Source organism: Centrocercus urophasianus, unplaced genomic scaffold (assembly GCF_019232065.1).
Source record: "Centrocercus urophasianus isolate 14NV4802_14NV808 unplaced genomic scaffold, USGS_Curo_1.0 seq_10, whole genome shotgun sequence".
NCBI classification, from domain to species: Eukaryota; Metazoa; Chordata; class Aves; order Galliformes; family Phasianidae; genus Centrocercus; species Centrocercus urophasianus.
Window position 1 is genome coordinate 87,907,733 of NW_024884142.1, and position 21,005 is coordinate 87,928,737.

A 21,005-nucleotide genomic window follows, 5' to 3' on the forward strand; every position below is an offset into this window, starting at 1 on the left:
CGGGGCCGGGCCCGGGGCCGGGCCCTTTGGTGCTGGAAGCGCGGCCGGCGCTGCAGGGGTTGCTAGGCAACGGTACGCGCGTCGCGCTCGCTGCCCCGCCGCCGCGCTCGCCCGAGGCCGGGCCCGCTCCTGCTCCCGGAGGCGGCGCCCCCTGCCGGCGCCCCGCCGCGCCGCCCGTCGTCTCTCGTTTCGCCGCCGGGCGCGGGCGGGCGGAGGGGCCGCGGCTTCGGGCGGCGCCCCCTTGCGGCGGGGCGGGAAGCGGAGTGGCCGAGGTGTGGGTGAGCCGGCGCGGGCTGCTGGCGCTGGGGCTCTTCCAGGGAGAGTGGGTGCGGGTGAGCGCCGAGGGGGCGGCCCGGCCGCACCTGGCCGCGGTGTTTGCCCGCCCGCTCGCCTGGGACTACCCGCGGGCCGCCCGCCGCAGGCCCCCGGACGGCGCCGCCCTGCTGGCGCCCGCCCTCGCCTTCAACCTGGGCTGCGAGCCCGGCGGCGGGACGCACGTCTGCCTACGGGTGAGCTCCGGCGAGGGGTGTGGGGCGATGGGCGCGGGACGGGCGGCTCACGGCGTGCTTCGTCCCCCCGCAGAGGTACGACGGGGTGCCCGGGGCTGCGGAAGGGAAGGGTAGCCGCTCCTTGCTGCCCGTGCCGCCCTTCGCCGCGGAGCTGCACGTCGAGATGATCTGCTCGCCTGCCTACTGTGCCCGAGCCGTGTACGACCGCCTTCTCTACCGGCACTTCCAGGCGCCCCGGTGAGCCGCGGCTGGACGCTTTGTAGATGTCCTCTCACGCCATCGTGGGCGGTGCGGTGTGGAGACGGGAGTCGGACGCTGTGGACGTCGTGGGGCCCTTCCGTCGGGATGTTCCCTGATGCCGTGATTCATCTCCCCATAAGTTCACACGGGCCTCGCTTCCACACAGCACTCTCCATCGCACGCCTCCCTCTGGTTGCGTCTGCTTTCATCCCGTGCATCCCATCCTTCAGTATTCCCGGTGTCAGAATACAGAAAGGACCGAGTTGGTGTTAACCGCTATATTCATTTCTGTAGAAGCGTGTGGTATGGAGTGGATGCACGACAAGAATTTACCATTTCTCACTAGTGAAGCTCTTGGTCGTTTTGTTGTTTTTTTGTAGGCTGGTCCAGGAGGGAGATGTCCTCTGTGTCCCAACATTTGGATGTGCTGAGTTTTTAGATGGAAATGCAGACAAACTCCTTAGGTAAGTGCCAATAAACTGCTTTTGCTATATGGACACAAAAAGAGAAAAGGTGCTTTTCTCCTCCTTGAAACAAGACAATGGGTTCTGTTCTCTTCTGTTCTTGGAGTCCATAGAGTCATAGAGTGGCTTGAATTGGAGGGGGCCCTAAAGATCATTGAGTTTGAATCCCCTGCCACAGACAGGGTTGCCAGCTGGGAGTTTATCTGCCTGTTATTTTAAAGGGAGAGGGAAACATTGTTGGGTAGGGGATGGTTGCAGCTCAGAGCACAGCTTAGCACAGTTAGCTTGCTTATGGAAGAGTTGAGAGAGTGTCCAGAGGGAAAAGAACAAAGGGGAGGAAAGGGTGGAAAATGGAACTGTTCATGCAGGATTTGCAAGATGTGTTGAACAATGTTCAGCTCCATGATATATTTTAAAACTTAGGAATATAACCCTACGATGAATATTTGAGGCTTTTTTTTTGGGAGGGAGGCAGAACCACAGGAGACACAAGCCTTCCGTTTGTGTACTTAGACGTTCCTGCCTTCAAGGTGTTGACCCAACAGTTCAGGCTTTTTGGTTTTCCTTTAGGTGGCCGGAGCTTTACTTCAAAGTGAGGAAGGTATTAGGCTCGGTGGAAGGCATGCAGTCCGAGGGTTACCTGGCAGACACCCAAAACACCTCTCTGTATCTGGTAAGATGTCAGAGAGCAGGGTGGTTGTCCAGAAGATCTGAGCCTGAGGTTGCTCAGTCCATGACAAATGTGCCTGCAGAGGCTTGCATCTCCTGCTCTTAAGAAATGGCATTTCAGGACAGACTGTCAGTTGGTCATTGTCTTTTCTCAACAGATGTTCTACAAAGTGCTGATTTTCTCATAGGTGGGTTCAACAAACAGTGCTGTCCCATCTGCCCCAGCGTATACCAGCCATGAGTTCTGGAGCAGTTTGTCTCCTGCTGGACTTTCTGATGTTGTGAAGGAGCTCTGCGATGCTCTTCGGCCTTACCTGACCAGTCAGTGAGTTAAAATTCCTTCTAGCAAACCTCAGGAGAGCTGGGACCTTGGGTCTCAGGTTCTAGCAAGATGGGCAAGACACACATCTGATTATAGCTCTGGTTTTGAATTTGTGTTACAGGGCAGCAGCACTGAACGGGGCTGGCAGCGTTCTCCTCTCAGGACCAAGTGGCAGTGGGAAAGCAATGGCTGTCAGAGCTGTGTGCAGCTGCCTCAACCTCCACCTCTTCAAGGTACTTCATCCTGTGAGCGGTTGATGAGTGGGTTTACCACAATGGAAGAATATCAGAAATGTTCTTTGAGATAGCAGTACCAAAAGGTGGGCAGCTGTGACATGAGCCTATTCAGAAGCTGCTCCCATGCACACATGCAGATAAGAGGAGTCAAAGTTTGCTGAGCTTAGTAGCTCGCTCTGGCACAGGTTAGGACTGTGGATGGGCATAACTACAGACATTTGGATGATCCCAGAGGTCTACCTGTTCTGTGGTCTGTGTCTGAGAATGGCCAGAAACAGATGATTAGGAAGAATATATAAAAACAGACCAAGCACCAGGAGTTGTTTTCCCTGGTGTAAGGTACCTGTAAGAGGTACCTTCCAGTGCTCAGGAATCAATAATTTTGAGGTCTTGTGTTGCAGAGGTTACCTTTATACCTTTCTTATATACTGACCAAAATAACAGTTAACTTACTTTACAGCTGTGATGTTATACAGTTGTGTTATAGTAGATTTCATTTCATTGGATAGGTTATTGAATTGATACGACGTAGGCCATTCTGAAAGCAACATATCCTATTTATTTCCATGGAAATTAAAACAAAGAGCACAATAACACCATTTGGTTGAGCAGATTCTTAGCTACAAACACTATGTTTCAGCATAGTCACCATGATTAGTATTGTATGCATTTTCAGCAGTGATGAACAAGAGTTTGCATGCCACACTTGTGAAAATTTGTACCAGCAGAGGTGGCCTGTTTCACAGCTACTATGTGAGCATCATTGCTAGGAACACGTTCTCCACACAGTTTATCTTTCATTGGCCCAAACAGATGGAACTCTGAAGGTGCCGAATCTGGACTATGCAGTGGTTGCAATAGGACAATCCAGCCAAGATGAGTAGTGTGCTCCGTGTCCTTCAAACTAGAATGGGTCCTGGCATTATTGTGTTGGAAGAGAAAGGTTGTCTTCTGTGGCCTGGCTGTGAAGTTTGAGCCTTCAGCTTAGTCAGTGTCACTGTGTGGTGGTCAGAGTCAATGGTTCATCCAGCTTCCAGGAAATTCAGGAGGATCATCACTTTCCTATCACAAAATACACTGCACATGGCCTTAGCTGCTGGGGCTGTCTTGAACTTTTTCTTCAATGAGGAGTTCACGTGTTGCCACTCTGTGGACTGCTGTTTTGACTCTTCATAGTGGTGACACCATGTTTCACCACGCTAATGATGTGATTCAGGAAACTGTCACCTTCAGCCTCGTTGGTTCAGTAGGTTCTGACAAACTCTATACAGTGTTGTTTCTGTTCCTGTGTGAGCGTTCATTGTGCCTACCTGGTGCAAACTTTTGTGATATTCCTATGTTGCCACCATCATTTCTAGTACACTGAAGCTGACATTCAGCTCCACACGCAGTTCCCTGGTTGTAGTCTATCAGTTCATGTGGATGAGCTGATGAAGATGCTCTTCATTTGTTGTGTGACAGCTGTGCACTGCTGTCCAGAATTTGGCTTTGTCTTTCACATCACTGTCACCACTGCTGGCATGCACCACCCACCATTTCACTATGCTCCCATCCACTGCTTGGTCTCCATGAATGTTCAGTGAGAGTCAGCGAATGTCAGCGGGAGGCATTTTTTCTGCATTGAGAAATTCAGTTCCACACCTTTGCTCCATACACACTTCCGTTTCAGACACCATTGTGTCAGACTGCCCCTCTGCTGCCACCTGTCACATCATGGCAGCAGAATGTAACGGGATATTGTCCTGAATCTGCTTCAAAGTGTCACTGCCTTGAAAAGAGCTGCAATGTAACTGTGTTCCCATTCACTATTCTTCCTCCTAAGAGCAAAAAGCCCCAGAATCTTCCATTAGTCTGCTTGGGTTTGGGAAGGGGAACATTCAGAATTATGTATCTTTAGAAAAAGAGAACTGTGGAGAATAACAAAGTTCTTACATCTGCTATGGAGGTGAATGAGAGACACTAACATAAAATGAGGCTACTGCAGAGATCCTATAGGGATGGCCTTGAAAAAAGTAATTTGAAGACAGAACAGGGAAGCGGGGATATGACTGTCACTGGAAAACAAGAGGCAGCCTTCAAAGGACAGTAAGCTGTAGCAGGTTAGAGTGGAGGATGGAGTTGTCAAAAAGGAGCATGACTCTGAGGAACTGTTAAAGTTTCCATATAGTTACTGCAAGTTCCTGTCCTGTAAACCTTCACAGTTTCTTCAAGGTGTTACACCAAGCATGTGGTGAAGGTAATTTGATTGATACAGTCTACTTAAATTTTGAAGAGGCTCTTGGGAATACTGAGTGGTAGTGAGAAGATCCTGATATTGATTGATAGTGCAGTTAAAGGTTTGGGACAGGATGGGGGTAGCTGGTGAGTCTTCACAGTCAACAGTGCACCTCTGCAGCTGTCTGGACTGGGAGCACATTCAGAAATGACCTTGGAAAAGAATGTGAACTGTGACATGATGGTTTGTTCATAACCACGTTATTAAGCAGAAGGACAGGCTCCTTGGCCTAGAGGAGAGCTTTAGTGAGGCAAGATGACTCAGTAGCAAAACAGCAGATAAAAATCACTGTAGGTACCTGAACATGAAAAACAATGAATTTCTGACTCCTGTGTAGCAGAAATGCTAAGTCATGGCCTGAACCAGTGATTGAGCACCTGGTGGGAAGGCAGGGCCAACACAGAGGAGCTCAGGTGTATGCAATGCTCCTGACCTCATTTAATGGTTGGCAGTGGAGGCAAGTGTATCGTGCTGGAGATCCCTGCCTACTGGAGGTTTTCCACAGGTAAGCAGCTTTTTTCCTTCATTTCTGCATCTGTGTCTGCTGCATTTGGGCTTGTCCTCATTTGCTGTAGTAAAGACTTTGCTGCCCTGCTATTGTTGCTCTACTTTCCATCTCATTATAGCATTACACTCCCACAGTCAGGATTGAGATTTTGGTTCTTTTTATCAATGGCTCCCTGAAGGCTTTGGCTTCAGATCATACTTTAGAAAGCAGACTGGAGAGTAGATGCTGCTTCTGTGGAAATCTGTTGCTATGAATCAAATATCATCCGCTGTTGTAGTCTCTGCATATTAAGAATATAAAGCTGAACTGGAAAAATCCAGAGCAGGTCACTGAGGAAGATCAGTCTAGAGCAGTTTCTGTGTAGTGAAAAGCTGCAGAGACTCTGGCTGGAGAAATAAAGAATTTAAGGATGAATTTGATAGATGTTTACAAGGTCTTGAGCGATCAGCAGAGAGTGGAAAGTGTTTGATTGTCTGTGCTAGGCGAGGCCTGAGGCTGGCAAGTGAAACTAATGGGAGGCAGGCTATGTTTGGGTGCGCTGTGGCGCTGCCTCATCCTTGTGAGTGGTCACAGGTTCTAGCAGGATGTGCAAGGTACATATCTCATTATAGCGTGGGTTTTGACTTTGTGTGCCTCATTTAAAGGCGAACACTACTGAATCCAAGGGTACATGCTGTTCATGTAATTTTCCTGTTCCACTTTTTATGTTTCTGTAGTGCGTGGAGGCTTTCCAGAGATGATTTGCCTTTTCCTGGTGTGACCTCTCAGCACCAGGGGGCAGCAGCGTGTGTTCCTAGCTGTACTCAAGCTATTGTTTGAAGGCCGTCTCTCCTTTTTGCAGGACTCATCCAGTGTTTGCCTGTAAACAACTGGTCTGGACTTCTAACCACCCGAATTTTTTTTTTTTTTCCCCTCTTACCTTCTACCTTCCTCTTGCACTTAGAGTTTGTGTGGCACTGGGTTGAGTAGTTTCCTGAGCTTTCCCCTCTGCTCTTTGTTCTGAAACACCTTACTTGGCCTTTTTGACAGCTTAGATTGCCTGAGCCCTGACATCTATGTATTTTGTTGTTTTTTCCAGTCCGTTGGCCTCAGCTCTTTCAGACAAGAGCGTTTTCCTTTGCAGAAAAGCACAATGCTGCTGTTTTTCTATGCCAGATGATCCTAACGTTCAGTAAGCGGAAAGAGTCCTCTTAGATCCCCTTTCATCTGTCAATTGAGGATGGAACATTTTGCAGCAGTGAGCATCTTCCTCTGTCCCTCTGTCTTGCTGCCCCTGCAGGCTGTGTGTTGTGTGTCTTGCAGGTTGATTGTGTCAGTTTGTGTGGTGACACCAGTGCAGCTACAGAGGAGAAAATACAGATGGCCTTTGCCCAGGCCCAGCAGTATCGTCCCTGTGTGCTTCTACTGAAAGACATAGAGGTGCTTGGCAGAGATCGGGACAGGCTAGGAGAGGACGCCAGGGTCATCGCTACTCTGAGGCAGCTGCTTCTGGACAGAGATCCAGCACTGAGGTAAGAACCTTATGCTCTGGCCACCAAGGATGGTTCATTACTTCTGCTGTTCCTAGGTCTGCAGTCACTGTTGCATAAAGGATTTTTTTGTTGCTACCACACTCAGTTTTGATTTTAATCCAGTGGAGACTCTCCTAGACTCGGTTTGTTTGCTTCAGTGAGGGCTTGTTCTTCCAGCTCATTGGTGTCAGTGGCTGGAGGAGCCAGGAGGCCTGATTATCCGAAGCTGGGCTGGTTTCTGCCTTTGTTCAGATAAGAAAAGCTGGCATGTTTGTTGTGACCATTGGAGAGTGATTTGATGTGGGGGATGGCAATGCGGGGAGAGGGTTTTCCACAGAGCTGTTCCCCTTTCTCAGCAGCCACCCTGTCCTAGTGATAGGCACAACCTGCAAGCCCCAGGATGTTCCTACAGATGTGCAGACTGCTTTCCTTCACGAGGTGAAAATTGAGGCCCTTTCAGAAGACCAGAGGAGGGCGATACTGAGCACGCTGACTGCCAGTCTTCCTCTGGGCAAAGAAGTGAACCTAGCCAAGCTGGCCCGCAGGACTGCAGTGAGTGAAACCACAATGGTGTGTGGAGCAGGGTGGGCTTGTGGTGTGACAGGTCAGGAGTGCTGGGCCAACCTCTTGTGGCCGTGTAGAAAAGGGGCAATTCCCACAGCACAGTCACTGTCTTCAGTGGGAAACCCTGTTCCTCACACCTCAGCTCTAACGTAATTTCTAGTGCCTAAGGATGCTACGCTTTTTGCAGATGTGCTAGCTCTGCTAGAAGACAGTGAAAAGAAAAACACAACACACAACATCAAAACAAACTAGAGGCTTGAAACAGAGCACAGAAACTCGGAGAACAGCTCTGCAAGGAATCTTGCCCCTTTTATAGCCTGGCTGGAGCTGTGTTCAGGGATTGAACTGATGCTGTTTGTTTCCACATTCACAGGGTTTTGTGCTGGGAGATTTCTGTGCCTTGTTGTCCCACAGCAGCCGGGCTGCCTGTACCCGCATCCAGGCTTTGAGGTAGCACAGGCAGTTTGGCAGGAGGCAGGGAGGGTGGGGATGCAGTGAGCCTGACGGCTCTGGGCGTGGGGCAGTGCCTGAACTCTCCCCTTCTCTTTCCTTGCCAGTTTTCCAGGTGGACTGAGTGAGGAAGTGGAGAGAGATTTTTGCACTGCTGGCTTCCCAGTCCTCGAGGAGGATTTCAGTGTTGCACTGGACCAGCTACATGATGCCCATTCACAGGCAGTGGGAGCCCCAAAGGTAGGATCCTGGAAGTGGGATTGTTTTTTCTAAAGCCCTGTGGCTCAAGATGCCTCTCACAGACCTCAGCAGGCTGGCACGTGCCCAACCACGTTGCTTCCTGCTCTCTCATTCCACATATTTCCCCAGCCATGGAAAAAAGTGCAGCTGTGTTTTTTGACCTTGTTGGTTTTGAATTTGGCCAGGGGAGCTCTTGCAGATGTAATTGGAGATTGCTTCATCAACTAATACAGTAGGGATGCCAGGCTGTGTAGCTCAGCCTTTCAAGAGGTAAAGGTAAGCAGTGGGCTGGCTGCCTTGTTGAGGCTGAAGCTACCTGCCATTATAGGAATGGAGAGGGCATGAACACAAGCTGGAGATGGAGTTTCCCTACATGTTCAAGAAACTTTAAACTTGGTCTTCTGACCTTGGCCACAGCTCAAGCTGGATTTTCTGACAGCCGGGCAGTTTGAAGGTGGGGGATTCTTCAGGAAAAGGGACATGAAGTGTGAAAGAGAACCAGTTGAGTTAGCTTCTCAGGGGGAGCGTGGTCTGCCTCTGGCTCAGGATCAAGGAAACAGCATTTGAGTTGACCATTTCTGCTGGGCAGCGTGGTATTGGGACCAAGAAAAATGATCAGAGCCTCATCTGCACGCTGTCAAGTTCAAATCACTGGACTCAGCACAGGACTCGAAATGCTGCCTCAGAGCAGTTATTCAGGCACCTTCCCCAGCTGCCTGTTTGCACCCCTGCCCAAGCAGGGTATCACCTTGCTGGTGTCGTCATCTGGAAGCTACTCCAGGACTGTTCAGTACCCAATGAATGAATGAATTAAAAGAGCTCAGCTTTGAGGAGTGTTTGCCAAGTTCACTATAAGACAGATAATTACCTTAGACTGTGCTCAGCAGCGAGCTGTGTGAATAGGAGCTAATTTTGTTTGCATTTTACAGTCTCTTTAACAATTTCTTAGTAGTTGGCCATGGTTCAAAAAGCCCATTAGCAGATTTCAACATGCATAATTTTCAATTCCATGCTTACTTTTACTGGTTATTTGCACATTTGTTTGCAGTTGAAGCAATGTCAACTCGAGCCTCCAAGAAAAAAAAAACAAATTTCAAACTTCAGTTGCTAGCAGCATCTGCAACATGTCCTAGAGTTATGATGTATTTTTTTGAAAACAACCTTGCTGCCATTTTCCAGCCCTTGGATCTGTAGAGTTTTTCTAAGGAAGCAGCATAAGCAAGAGTGTAGGAGAGAAGACAACTGTTCTACTCATCTGCAGTGGGGAAAGAGGGCTTGTGACCTTTTGCTTTCAAGATTTTCTTCTAGAAATCCTTATCTTGCCTGTCCTGATTCTTTTGGTGGAGTTGCTGGGCAGCTGGAATAGTAGCATGATAATGTCATCTCAAGTAGCAGAAGAAGGAAGGGGCAAAGAATTTTGCTTTGGCTATTTTTAACCCTGCTGTTTGTGCTGACACCTGTTCAGCACCCAGCCAGCAGCTGGGGGGAAGTGTTCTGGGGCTTTGCTTTCTCTGCATGTTCCTAGGAGAGCTTCTCTGGCTCTGGAGATCTGTCCCACAGGCTGTGGCATTCTGGCTATTTCTAAAGCTTTTGAGCAGCATTCTCCTCCAAGATTGCATTACTCAGCATAAAATAACAGAAGTGACATGTGTCACCCATCTCAGGTTTGCTGTCTTTCCTCTTGTGTGCTTGCAAGGGATCACCACATCTCTTGCATCCTTGTCTATTACTTGTAAGCATCTGTGGAGCTTGTTCCTGTATTTCCCCCTTCAAAAGCATGTAGTTTTCTGCACAGGGTCCTCCAGGATGATTTTTCTTCATACCATCCTTTACATGACAGAGGTTCTAGTCTAGTAGCTGAGGTTTTGTCACTCTAGTGAAGCCCTTGCCCAGTCTGACCGTCCTTGGGGGACAAGGTGCCCTGGACACAAGTAGCACACAGCTGCTAGGTTCAGGTTTCCTTTTTAATGAATTAATTATTTTTTACCTCCCTTGTGTCCCTAACGCTGTGTCTGCAGTAGAATTCTCCCCTCAAGGTTGCGGGCAGACACTACTCCTGTTTTTTATTTTGCTCGTGGGCGATAGGAGGTGCAGTGGAGATTCAGAAAAGGCTGCAGGTTGCTTGTGGAGATGTGCGGCTTGCTTTCACTGTTGCAACACTCGAGAGGATGGGGGATCTCACATAAGGGGTAGCTGGGCAGTGTGGTGTGCGGCTGTTTTGCTGCGTGGCCAAATGATGAGTAATAGCCCATTGGAGCTAAACAAGCAAGCTCAGGAAGAAGTGCTGACAGGGACTCTGACTCTTGTGCAGATCCCCTCCGTGTCCTGGCAGGACGTTGGTGGGCTCCATGAGGTGAAGAAGGAGATCCTGGACACTATCCAGTTGCCCCTGGAGCACCCGGAACTGCTGTCACTGGGTCTGTGCCGCTCTGGTCTGCTGCTGTACGGACCTCCTGGGACAGGGAAGACCTTGCTGGCAAAAGCTGTGGCGACCACATGCACCATGACATTCCTTAGGTGAACAGTAGGGGTCTTGCAATAGGACTTTCTCCTGGCAGTGTATGGGATGCTCTAACCTGTTTCCTTTTCTCCTTCTCCACAGTGTGAAAGGGCCAGAGCTCATCAACATGTATGTTGGACAAAGCGAGGAGAACGTGCGTAATGGTGAGCAGAAGCATCCCAGTCCTGCATGTGGCAAGAGGATCTGTTCTGTGGTGCTGGAGGGGAGGAGGGAGTGCTTGAATTGTTTCTCCAGGCTCCCATTCACAGCTGCCAGCAAGGGCATAAATCCATTGCCTGCTATACCATGTCAGTTCTCTGCCTCGCTGCAGCTGCCCCTCTTCCACGCTCTGCTCCTTCCAGTCTGTCTTTGGTGTTCCTGATGGGGCAGCAGCCCCTCAGAGACACAGCTGAGCTTTGGGACCCCTCAGGCAGGAGCAAAGGCGGAGGTGCGGCAGTGGGCAGCTGACTTCCATCTGCAGCTCTTTGCTGGTGACAGCTTCTCTGAGTCTTTCTCACCTTGTGTGTTCTCTCTGTCCTCCCAGTGTTTGCCAGAGCCAGGGCAGCTGCTCCCTGCATTATCTTCTTTGATGAACTGGATTCTCTGGCCCCAAATCGTGGGCGGAGTGGAGATTCAGGAGGTGTCATGGACAGGTGAGTGAGCACAGGCTGTCCTTGGGAAAGCAGGCATGTCCTGCCTGCCTGAGGGAACATGGGATGGCCCAGCAAGGCAGAGGTCATCCCCACTCTTTATCTCATTGTTTTTTCCATCCTTGCTCCCTTCAACTCTGCATGGCCTTTCTCTGGCCATTGCTGTTTGCATTGCAGCAGATTCCTGATTGCCCAAGCTCATTGTGCAAACACTGGTTAAAACTGTGCCTCCTCCAACTGCTTCCATGGCTGCCAACTGTTCCCTTTGGCCTCTCCAAGGTTGTCCTTCACACCCCTGCTTTGCTGTCTTATTAGTGCTATTTTCCTGAGGTGGGAAACATTTCAGCTGCCTTAAGGATAGCATGGCAGTACCAGGGCCTGCCAGGGTGTCCCACAGCACTGATTGTCAGGTCAGTCTTGGAGCTGGATTTGCTGGGCAGAACCGCATAGCAGGGACAGTTAGGATTAGCAGACACATCTGGGTGCAGAACCTTATCTAGAGCCATGCATGCCTGCTTATGTTTGGCCTATGTTGACAGCAAGTTACAAGCACATGCAGCGGTAATGGTGATGACTTGCCTAGTTCTGGGTGTCCTATCTCACTCTTTGCAGAGTTGTCTCACAGCTCCTGGCTGAACTTGATGGCCTCCATTCCAGCAGAGAGGTGTTTGTCATTGGAGCAACCAACAGGCCTGACCTCCTGGATTCAGCTCTGCTCCGGCCAGGCAGGTGTGTCACATCCTACCCTGCCTTGCTCATTGGTAGATCTCTCGAGCACCTTGGACTTTGGTGAGCTGGACTGTGTCCCCACCAGGGCCTTATCTGGAGAGCTCCCTCCCAGCCTGTCCTCGTGGCTGTGATTTGCCTGTCCTGGGGCAGGACTTTGTACCATCCACCCTTGTTGGACCCCATGTGGTTCCCATCATTCCATTTCTCTGCCTTTCCAAGGTCCCTCTGAAGAGCAGCCTTGACCTCCAGCGTATCATCTGCACCCCTCATCCCCAGAAAGTTTTCTGTTTTCCAAGGACTTGACATCCAAAGCAGCTGCCCCAGGGCACTATTTTAGTTGCCAGCAGTGGCCTGTTCTTGATGGTCTCTTTTCTCTGCTGACAGATTTGACAAGCTGGTCTATGTGGGCGTAAATGAAGACCGGGAGTCACAGCTGCAGGTGTTGAGTGCCGTCACCAGGAAGTGAGTGAGCCTGGCCTCTTCCAGCACCCTTCCACTGCTTTCTGATGGGTAGCAGCCTTCCTGGGGCTGATGTGCTCCAACTTGGCCTCATGTCTGAGTGCTGCGGAGCGGGATAGCTGTGATCACTGCTGCCTTCAAAGATGGGCTGGAAGGAGAGGTGACAGCGTAGGCTGGCTGTACGCACATTCCATACCATGTGGCTTGGCAGCCATGCCCTCCAGCACTGGGCTGTAGGAGGCTCCCTGTCTGCAGCATGACTGTGATGGGGTGGTTTGGTGTCTCAGTGGTTAGCACTGTCTGTAATTAAATGTTGTTATTCAGCCCTTGCTGTAGGCTGTTCACAGGTGTGTAGAGCACTTAATTTCACTGAGTGAGAACGCAAGTTGCCTTTGATCCTACTGGGCAGTAGAAAGGACACTGCTGTGGGGTTGTTGCAAAGAAATGACTGGTTTAAAAAAGAAAACAAAAAAGACACAACAAAACATAAAATCGACCAACCAAGCAGAACGCTTTGATTTTTCTGAAGCACGAAGAGCAGAGTCCAGAAGTTGCTAAACATGGGGTGTGACTCTGTGGCCTGTGATCCCTCCTGCCCAGCTGCTCTGGCTGCTGCCTGTCTCCCACACTCTCATCACCTGCAGCTTTATTTCTTGGCAGGTTTAAACTGGATCCTTCTGTGAACCTCAGCAGCATCCTAGAAGAGTGCCCAGCTCAGCTGACAGGAGCTGATATCTACTCACTGTGCTCAGATGCCATGATGTGTGCTGTCAAACGCAAGGTGGAATGGATCGAGGAGGGTATGAGCCCAGCCCCTCCTCACCCCATGTGCTGGAGTTCCTCAGCACAGAGACAGAGGGCAGTTAGTACTGCTATAGCAGTAGTTGGGCTTGGAGGGAAGAGCCCCAATGGCTCTGGGCCATCTCTAAGTGCAAGGCTGTGGGTTGCTAGCAGGTGCTTTTGCCATGTGTGATTGCATGTTGGGTGGCCTCAGTGGGGAGGGGAGAGGCAGTTTTCTTTCCCCTTCTCTATCTCGAAAAAGGACTGGAGGCTATGCTATGCTCCCTGGCTTTGCTCTCAGGTTGTTCTCATTCTTTTTTACACAGGGTTGGATACAGAGAGCTCTGCTCTCATACTCACCATGGAAGACTTCCTGCAGGCTGCTGCAAGGTTGCAGCCATCAGTCTCTGAGCAGGAGCTCCTCAGGTACAAACTCATCCAGCAAAAGTTTGCTGCCTGCTAATAAGGCTCAGGAGAGCTGGAACTGGAGGAGCAAAGGGATGATGGAGCTAAGGGGCGTGAGAGATCTGGGGCAGAGACACCCACCTCCTACCTTCCTATTGCTCCTGCTTCTCCTTTTTCAATCTTGGCAGAAAAAATGGCCATGCAGTTTTGTCAGGCAAAGCCTTGTGTGGGTGTTGACCTGGTGGGGGACTCTTTAACAGCCCCTTTAGTGTAGGGGGAGCAGCACCTGGCTGCCAGGAGCATGCTGAGAGGACAGACCACTGACAGGGAAGCAAGGATGGCTCTACAGGGTGGCAGTAGTCTCCTGTTGGGGTGGCAGCCCCCCACTGTGGGGAGCTGGCTGGAGTACAGGGCCACTGTGGGGCAGTACTGCTGCCATGGGCCTGGCCTTGCCCTGCACTCTACAAATAAATATAGGTTTCTGTTCAGCTTTCAGCACTTGTGCTCTCTTGCTGGGGGCTTGGGATGGGCTGTGCCAGCCCAGGGGGCGGCTGTGTATCACAGAGAAACTAGTGGCTGGGGTTGCAGGGCTGCATCCACTCCTGTACATCCACCACAGGGGGGCCAGGACAAAATGCAGTGGGGACAAGTCCAGCAAAGGAAACTCCCATTAACTGGTAGGCAAAACCTGTCCTAGTGACGAGGGGGTCAGTACTTACCCCACCTCCCGGCTGGAGCAGCCATGAGCTGCTCCATCTGAGCCAAGCGCACACTCCTGCTCCTGCCTCGCCTCTTACTGCAGCCTCTGGGCAGCTGCTGGCCCTGCCACATGTGCGCTGCTTCCTGCCCTCCACCACGGATCCCAAATAAATCCCACACTGGGGCCGTGTGTCAGCCAGCTGGCAGCTGCCTTCATGTCCACCTCGTGGCTGCCAGCTCCCGGCAGCTGCTCCTGCAGCTCACGGGCAGAGCCTCAGCCCTCTGTGTTAGTGGCACCAAAGCTGCTGCCAGTAGTGTTGCAGAGCCACGTGTGGCTGGCAAGGAGCTTGCCCCCACCGTGCTTTTCCCCAGAGGGCCACTCCTCCACCAGCTGCAGGCCCTTCATGCATGGTGGCCTGGCTAATGAGTGCTCCAGCATGGAGCATGTTCAGGCAGAGCAGGCCATGGCTGCGACACTCAACTGGATCTGATCCCAAGCTCTGCAGGGTGGGTAAGAAGTGAACTGTAGCTGCACCAAGCATTTCAGCTGGGTGTCTGTAACCTCCCCACCTATGTGGACCTCCAGATGGCGCTCCGTGGGGCTCAGTGCCCTCTTGGAGGCTGTGGGGCTGTGCCACCACTCAGGCACCAGCCCTGCACTTCACCCTTGGCACTGGGGCATGGGCTGGGAATAGAGGGCTGGGATGAGGCCATGCCCACCAGGCCCTGCGCCCTCCAGGCCCCCCCAGCTGACGGCGGCTCACCCCACAGATGGACACACGAACCATGGGCTCCGGTTGCTCTCATAGATGCTCTTAATTAACAGCAGTTGGCTGCTGGGTGGGTCTCTGCGAAGTCCCCAGCCGCCTGTTTGTCCCCAGAGCAACTCAGAGTGCTCTGCCACCACAGTCCTGTCACCGCAGCCCCTTAGGCAGTCTTCTTGACGACGTGGATGAAGTAGCAGGGAACGTGGGCCTGACCCGGCGTGTAGGACTGGAAGTCACCCAGGACGCTGTGCTGGCACTTCCCCTGGAAGGCACCTTTCAGCAGTGCCGTGAAGGCCTCCAGCCGGTGCGGGTAGTACGAGAGGCGGAACTTGCTGCAGGGAAGCAATGGCCATGAGGCTGGGCCTCAGGCACCGAGGCCTGACCTCAGCTGGGACCCCCATGCAGCCCCTCTCACCTCAGCTCCGGGGCGGCCCCCGCCTCCGTCGGGGGGACTTGCACGGTGTAGTCCAGGGTCACCATGTGGGCCTTGTTGTTCACCAGCAGCACTGAGGTGGTGATGTCCTTGGTCAGGTCGCTCTGGGGACAGTGGAATGTTGGTGTTCCGCTGTCCCTGGCCCCAGCCTGGGGAACGGGGTTGTGGCAGAGGGCAGCGGGATGGGGCAGGGATGGCAGCCGCCCACCTTGTAGTAGATGTTCTTTCCAGGCGGCGCGCAGCCGGTGGCCAGGATGTGGTCGTAGTTGCGGTGGTCGATGATCAGGACGCCGCCGGGCCGTACCATGCTGGCGATGTTCTTCAGGGCCAGTTTGTGGTCACTCTGGTCCCCTGGGGAGAACAGCCCAGCGTCCCCAGGCATGGACTGTGCCCCCACATCCACACAAACCCACACGGTTTCCCCAGCCTGTGGCTCGGGGCACCCGCAGCTCCACCCCTGTGATGAGTTCAGGCACGCTCTCAGCCTCCCCAGGGAAGTGTGGGGAACCCACAGCCCCACACATGGTACAGGTCTGGGTGTGCCTTCGGCCCAGGCAAAAGTGACACAGACAAAAGTGACACAGCTCTACCACCGCCACAGTGGCTCCATGGAGCCTCAAAGCAGCGTCTGTTCTCAGACACACTGCCACCTAGCGCAATCTACCTGTGCCATGAGTTAGGGCACATCCTCAGCCTCCCTCCAGACAGGTGTGCGGCAGCCCCTGATCCCTCCAGCCGCAGCACCACCTTTGAGCCTCACCTTTGAAGTCAGGCAGGTGCGCGAAGGAGTTCCCCAGGCAGATGACAGCATCAAAGCCGTCCCCAGGCTTCTCCAGGTCCTGCTCCAGCGTCAGCCAGTTGGCCTCCTCGATGACTGTGGCACGCGGGGAGGATGAAGGCAGGGTCCCTCCGCAAGGACCCTCCACTCCCCTCCTCCTCCCCCTCTCGCCGCCCCCCCCCCCGCCGCAGCCCCCCGCCCCCCCCCGGGCCCGCACCCCATCGGTCGAAGGGTTCCTCCTTGCGCCGCTCCCAGCGCTCCTTCAGCGCGTACTTGAGCATCTTGTCGCTGGCGTCCACGCTGGTTACCTGGAAGCCCTCCTCCAGCAGCATGATGGAGTCCACCCTGGGGACAGCGCCGTCAGCGGGACGGAAGAGGGAAGGGAGAGGGAAGGGAGGGACGCGGAGACGAAGGGGCCTTACCCTGTGCCGCAGGCCACGTCGAGGACGGAACGGCAGCGGTGCTGGCGGAGGAGCGCCAGGAGCCAGCTGCGGTACTCGGCCGTGCGGCTCCGCGTGTCCCCGATGTACAGCTGCCAGACCTTCGCCGCCCGCCCGTCCGCATACTGATCCGGCAGCCCCTCCGCCGCCACCCCCAGCGAGCGCGTCCGATACACGCTGTCCACCATCCCGCCGCCGCCGCCCCGCTCCGCCGCGGCCCCGCCGCCGCTCCACCGCTCTCCCGCCCCGCCCCGCCCCCCAGGGCCGCCAATCGCCGCCGCCGCCACTCCCCTTCGCCCCGCCCCCCCGCGGGGAGGAGCCTCCGGGAGCCGACCCGGCAGCGCGGGGCAAGCAGCGTAGCGGCGCTCCGCGAAAAAGGTCTTTATTCGCAGCCCCGGCGCCGCAAGGTCCCGGGCTGCCGAGCTGCGGGCGCTGAGAGGACGCGGCCCCGGCCCTGCGCGCCGTGGGGGAATGAGTCCGTACCGTGGTGGGCCGGAAGCCGCGGCTGTGGCACGGGGGAGAGCCTTTCTCCCCGCTCAGTCCTTGCGAGCCGCTGCCTATAGCTCGTCGGTGGGGCTGTGGGGGAGCGGGGTGGTTTCCTGCACTCCGCTCTCCTCCGGGGAGAAGCTCTCGACACCCTCGCTTTGTTCCTTCTCGGCTTTCTTCTTCTTTTTCCCGCTCTTCTTCTTGCTCGACTTCTCCCCCGCGCTTGCCAAGTCCCCCTTCTTGCCGGTCCACTTCTCTGCTAAGCAGCCTGGGCAGGGGGAGAGAGGGCCCTGAGGAACACATAGGGCTCCCCGTGCCCTTGCTGGATTCCCTGTGCTCTCACAGGCATGCACTGCCCCAGGCAGCCCCAAGGACTTACTGGCATCCTTCCCTTTCAGCACGCGGTCAGCACAGAGGAATTGGGAGAGATCTTCTGTCTGGTGGTGCCGGTACCAGTCCTCAATCACGTCTTCGTACTCCTCCACCAGCACATCACACTGACAGGGAGAGGACAGCCTGGCACCAGCACGTGGCAGAGCCCTGATCCCATCCCCACACCTGCTGAGCCCTTTCCAGCCCACACGGCCGCAGCACACTGACCCCAGCAAGAAGGTACCTGCTTCTTGAGATCCGCCACCTCGGCAGAGGTCTCATTCCACAGCTCATAGGGAATGTCCATCACCACCTTGACACCTTTGTGCACCAGGTTGTGCAGGGTCTCAAATGTCTCTGACATGCCCTGGGGAGAACAGAGCCATGCAGTGAGGCTGTGCGTGGGGGCACAGAGAGACCTGAGGCAGCCAACACTGAGGTGTTACGTGCCCACCAGTCCTTCTCTGCACTGAGCACATCCTAAACACAGTAGGAAGGCCTATGTGGGATGGCACCTGGCTCCCTTCTGGCCCACCTCCCCCTCAGGACAGCACCCCAGAGCAGCACAGCCTTGCCTGCTGTCAGCTGGCACCTTGATGAACCGACCACATTTCAGCACCAGGAAGGAAACCCACCTTTGCAAATCTGTTGCTGCCGCTCCTTTCCTTGTGCAGGTTGTAGTCCAACAGCCTCTTGCAAATGTTCTCTGTCACCTCAATGAGCCGGATGTCCCTGCACAGAGAGGAAGAATGGGAACGGCTTGGAAGTACACCCCAGAACAGCCTCCAAGATCAGGAGGAAGCAACCTGGCACATTTCCATGCTCCAGATGAGGGACTCAGCCTCTTCTGTTTTTACTTACGACTGTGTGTACTTGACAGCAGCGCCCTTCCCATCCAAGAAGCCATACTTAGTGTCGATGACCTCCTTGGTCTTGCCGGTCTCTTCAAAAGCAGATTTCAGCTCCAATGCCACGTATTTGCACACTGCAGGAGGGAAAGCATAGCAGGTCAGTAGGTCCGGAGGAGGAACTTGGTGCTGGGAGAAGAGCTCACAGGGCACGGTCACCATCGTTGTTCACAGAAACGAAGAGCAGCATCCTGACTGATGATCTCCTGGAGTAGGAGGCCCTGAATAGTGCTTCAGTATTAGTGCAGCCACACTGCTACAGCCAGGAGAGCAGAGGGCAGCCACTCCAGTGTCTGCTTCACCTGCTCATCACTTCCCATGGGGACAGGGAACTGCGAGTCACCCCTTTCCTGTGCCTCCCACACAGGAAGGCAGCCAGGCACATGGGTGCAGAGCTGCAGGGGTTGCATCACTACTGCAGGGCACTGCACTGCCGGCGGTGCTCTGCCACGCTTTTAGAAACGATAAATGAACGAAAGAGGGGAGGGGGGAAACAAAATTTTATTTCAGCTGTAACAGACAGTCCAACAGAGAGACAGGAACGGTGAGCAGGAGGAAATGGGGGTTTGCAGGCGTGGAGGGACGGAGGCTGGGCTCGGCACGGCCCTTCCTGCCCCGGAGCTCCGCAGGGCTCCGTGCCGTTCCGCAGTGCCCTCCGCCGGGAGCGAGCCCGGCCCTGCGCTGCAATGGCTCACAGCGGTCCCGTGCTAGGCGGGCAGCGGCCGTGCGGTCACCCGGCACCTCCGGAGCGTCTTCCCGGGCGGGGGAGCCGCACAAAGAGCTCCGCCGCAGCTTCTCCTCCTTTCCTCCTCGCCGCGGAGCCCCGCACGTCCCTGCACGGCACAGACAGAGCGAGGCGAGGCCCGGCCCCGGCGGAGCCTCGGCTCCCTTCACTTCCGGGTGCTGCGGGAAGGCCCGGCTGCCGCGACCGGGCCTCCTCCGCCCCGGCCCGCTCCCGGCCCCGCTCCCCTCGCCCCCGGCCGCGCTCACCCTCGCACTTGCTGGGCAGCCGCACCCAGTCCGCGTCGTCGCCGCCCGCTACCGCCAGCAGCAGCAGCAGCAGCAACGCGGCGGGACCCTCCGCCGCCATGGCTCCGCTTCCGGGCGTTCGCCCCGCCCCCGTCACCACGGCAACCCACCGCCACTGCCAACCCCAGCGGCCCGCGTGGCACGCCCGGCCAATCGCCGCCCGGCCCGCCGAGTAAGCCCCGCCCTCTCCGCTGGCTTCCCGCGGGCCCGCGCCGGAGGGTCCTTGTCCGTCCCATCGCACGCCGTGCTCCGAGGTTCTTCCGGGCCCCCGTTCCGCGGGCTCCTCTCCGCTCCGCTCCCACACCTTCACCCATACTGGGTCTGCCCCTCGTTCCGGGGGACTCCTCCCTGCCCGGCCTGGTCCCTCAGCGCCGGGCCAGGAGCAGGGCGGTGAGCAGGGCGTCGAGGAGCGCTGCCTTCAGCAGCACCACCCGCGCGGCCACCAGCAGGGCTACGGCAGCACAGGCGCGGGGCTCTGAAACAGAGGGGACATCAGCGTGGCTGCAGGCCCTATGGCATCCCCCTAAAGGCACGTCGTCCCCGTTGCACTCACCCTCGGGGGTTCTGGGACACAGCTCTGCCTCCTCATCGCTGCCTGCGGGATGAGGAACAGCGAGGAGGGGGCTGCCACAAACCCCTTTGTAACATTCACCCGCAGGGCCACACGCCTGCTGCCTGCTGGCACAGCCCTGGTTCCAGGCAGGGCCCCCGTCCGTACCTGCAACTGGGATGAGGTTGGAGCTATGGGCTGGAGCGCTGCTGTTGGGCCCAACATGGCACGCCAGGAGCTCCTGCTCCATGGGACTGTCAGGGAGGATGGAAACTGCACAGACGGTGCCACCCTCCTCCTGTGAAGCCCCGTAGGCAAAGGACTGCAAAGCACTGCTATTCCCACTGGAGATCCAGACGGCATGGCCGGAGCTTGCGGGCAGCTCGCTCACCACACACACCACCAGCCGCCGCTGCTGCCCTGACACCACCATGGTCAGTGGCGGGGAAAGGACGGGCAGGGGGTTGGTGGCCCTGCAGGCTGCAAGGATGCAGGTTAAGGCTTTGCGCTGGGCCTAGCCTTCACAGCTAGGCTCGGTGGCCGCCAGCCCACTCCACACCCACCACCTCAACCCGCCTGCTGGCTACTCACAGGGCAGGAGCACAGCAGAGGCCAGCAGCAACCAGGGCACCTCCATGGAAGCAGCAGCAGCAGCAGCAGCAGCAGCAGCAGCAGCAGCAGCAGCAGAGTGGTCGCTCAGCCCCCAACCGTTACTGTCACCTGCTCCCAGCTGCTCTGAGCTGCACCTGGGGCAAGGCAGTGAGAAGGAGGCGGGCACGGGCCAGAGACAGCCCCTGGCACGAGTGCCATCGCCTCACTACTTTCCCATCCCAGAGCTGCCCGCCTCCCCCTCCCGCACACATGGTAGCGCCCTTCCTCCCCCCCTGCTGCAGTGGTACGGCCACAGACAGCGCCATGATGGAGCCGGGCAGCGCTGTGACGGAGCAGATGAAGGACACAGCCCCCCCAGCCACCGTAGCCCCAGCCCCCCCTCCTTCATTTGCTGAGCTGCTGCAGATGGTGCAGAGGGGC

The 21,005-nt window shown here is 55.1% G+C and overlaps 4 protein-coding genes across 6 annotated transcripts; 1 reads left to right on the forward strand and 3 right to left on the reverse strand.

Annotated features, from left to right (window-relative positions):
- Positions 1-2: 2 nt before the first annotated feature.
- PEX6 (peroxisomal biogenesis factor 6) lies at positions 3-14,006 on the forward strand (the record flags this gene model as incomplete). Its single annotated transcript, XM_042819659.1, has 17 exons — positions 3-509; positions 583-746; positions 1,130-1,213; positions 1,784-1,886; positions 2,071-2,207; positions 2,326-2,437; positions 6,526-6,734; positions 7,091-7,286; positions 7,672-7,748; positions 7,856-7,988; positions 10,300-10,505; positions 10,591-10,652; positions 11,033-11,141; positions 11,751-11,867; positions 12,252-12,329; positions 12,987-13,126; positions 13,433-14,006. Coding segments are annotated over 17 exons (2,571 nt in total), but the record flags the coding sequence as incomplete, so codon positions are not given.
- Positions 14,007-15,002: 996 nt separating this feature from the next.
- GNMT (glycine N-methyltransferase) lies at positions 15,003-16,824 on the reverse strand. The gene is made up of 6 exons (XM_042828696.1): positions 16,611-16,824; positions 16,406-16,533; positions 16,171-16,284; positions 15,619-15,761; positions 15,393-15,514; positions 15,003-15,309 (listed from the first exon to the last, which is right to left on the reverse strand). Exons 1-6 carry the CDS (start codon positions 16,814-16,816, stop codon positions 15,138-15,140), a joined length of 885 nt encoding a protein of 294 aa, XP_042684630.1. The 5' UTR covers positions 16,817-16,824; the 3' UTR covers positions 15,003-15,137.
- A 241-nt stretch (positions 16,825-17,065) lies between these two features.
- On the reverse strand, positions 17,066-18,756 carry CNPY3 (canopy FGF signaling regulator 3). The gene is made up of 6 exons (XM_042828708.1): positions 18,554-18,756; positions 18,348-18,471; positions 18,122-18,218; positions 17,731-17,853; positions 17,494-17,611; positions 17,066-17,382 (listed from the first exon to the last, which is right to left on the reverse strand). The coding sequence occupies exons 1-6, from the start codon at positions 18,582-18,584 to the stop codon at positions 17,186-17,188; spliced, it is 690 nt and encodes a 229-aa protein (XP_042684642.1). The 5' UTR covers positions 18,585-18,756; the 3' UTR covers positions 17,066-17,185.
- A 950-nt stretch (positions 18,757-19,706) lies between these two features.
- PTCRA (pre T cell antigen receptor alpha) lies at positions 19,707-20,620 on the reverse strand. 3 transcript variants are annotated; one of them, XM_042828723.1, is made up of 4 exons: positions 20,565-20,620; positions 20,142-20,453; positions 19,977-20,018; positions 19,707-19,898 (listed from the first exon to the last, which is right to left on the reverse strand). In XM_042828723.1, exons 1-4 carry the CDS (start codon positions 20,608-20,610, stop codon positions 19,789-19,791), a joined length of 510 nt encoding a protein of 169 aa, XP_042684657.1. In that variant the 5' UTR covers positions 20,611-20,620; the 3' UTR covers positions 19,707-19,788. The 3 variants fall into 3 exon arrangements, with proteins under 3 accessions (XP_042684657.1, XP_042684676.1, XP_042684665.1); XM_042828742.1 differs by having other exon boundaries at positions 19,811-19,898; positions 19,977-20,047; XM_042828731.1 differs by lacking the exon at positions 19,707-19,898 and having other exon boundaries at positions 19,921-20,047.
- Between the last annotated feature and the right edge of the window lie 385 nt (positions 20,621-21,005).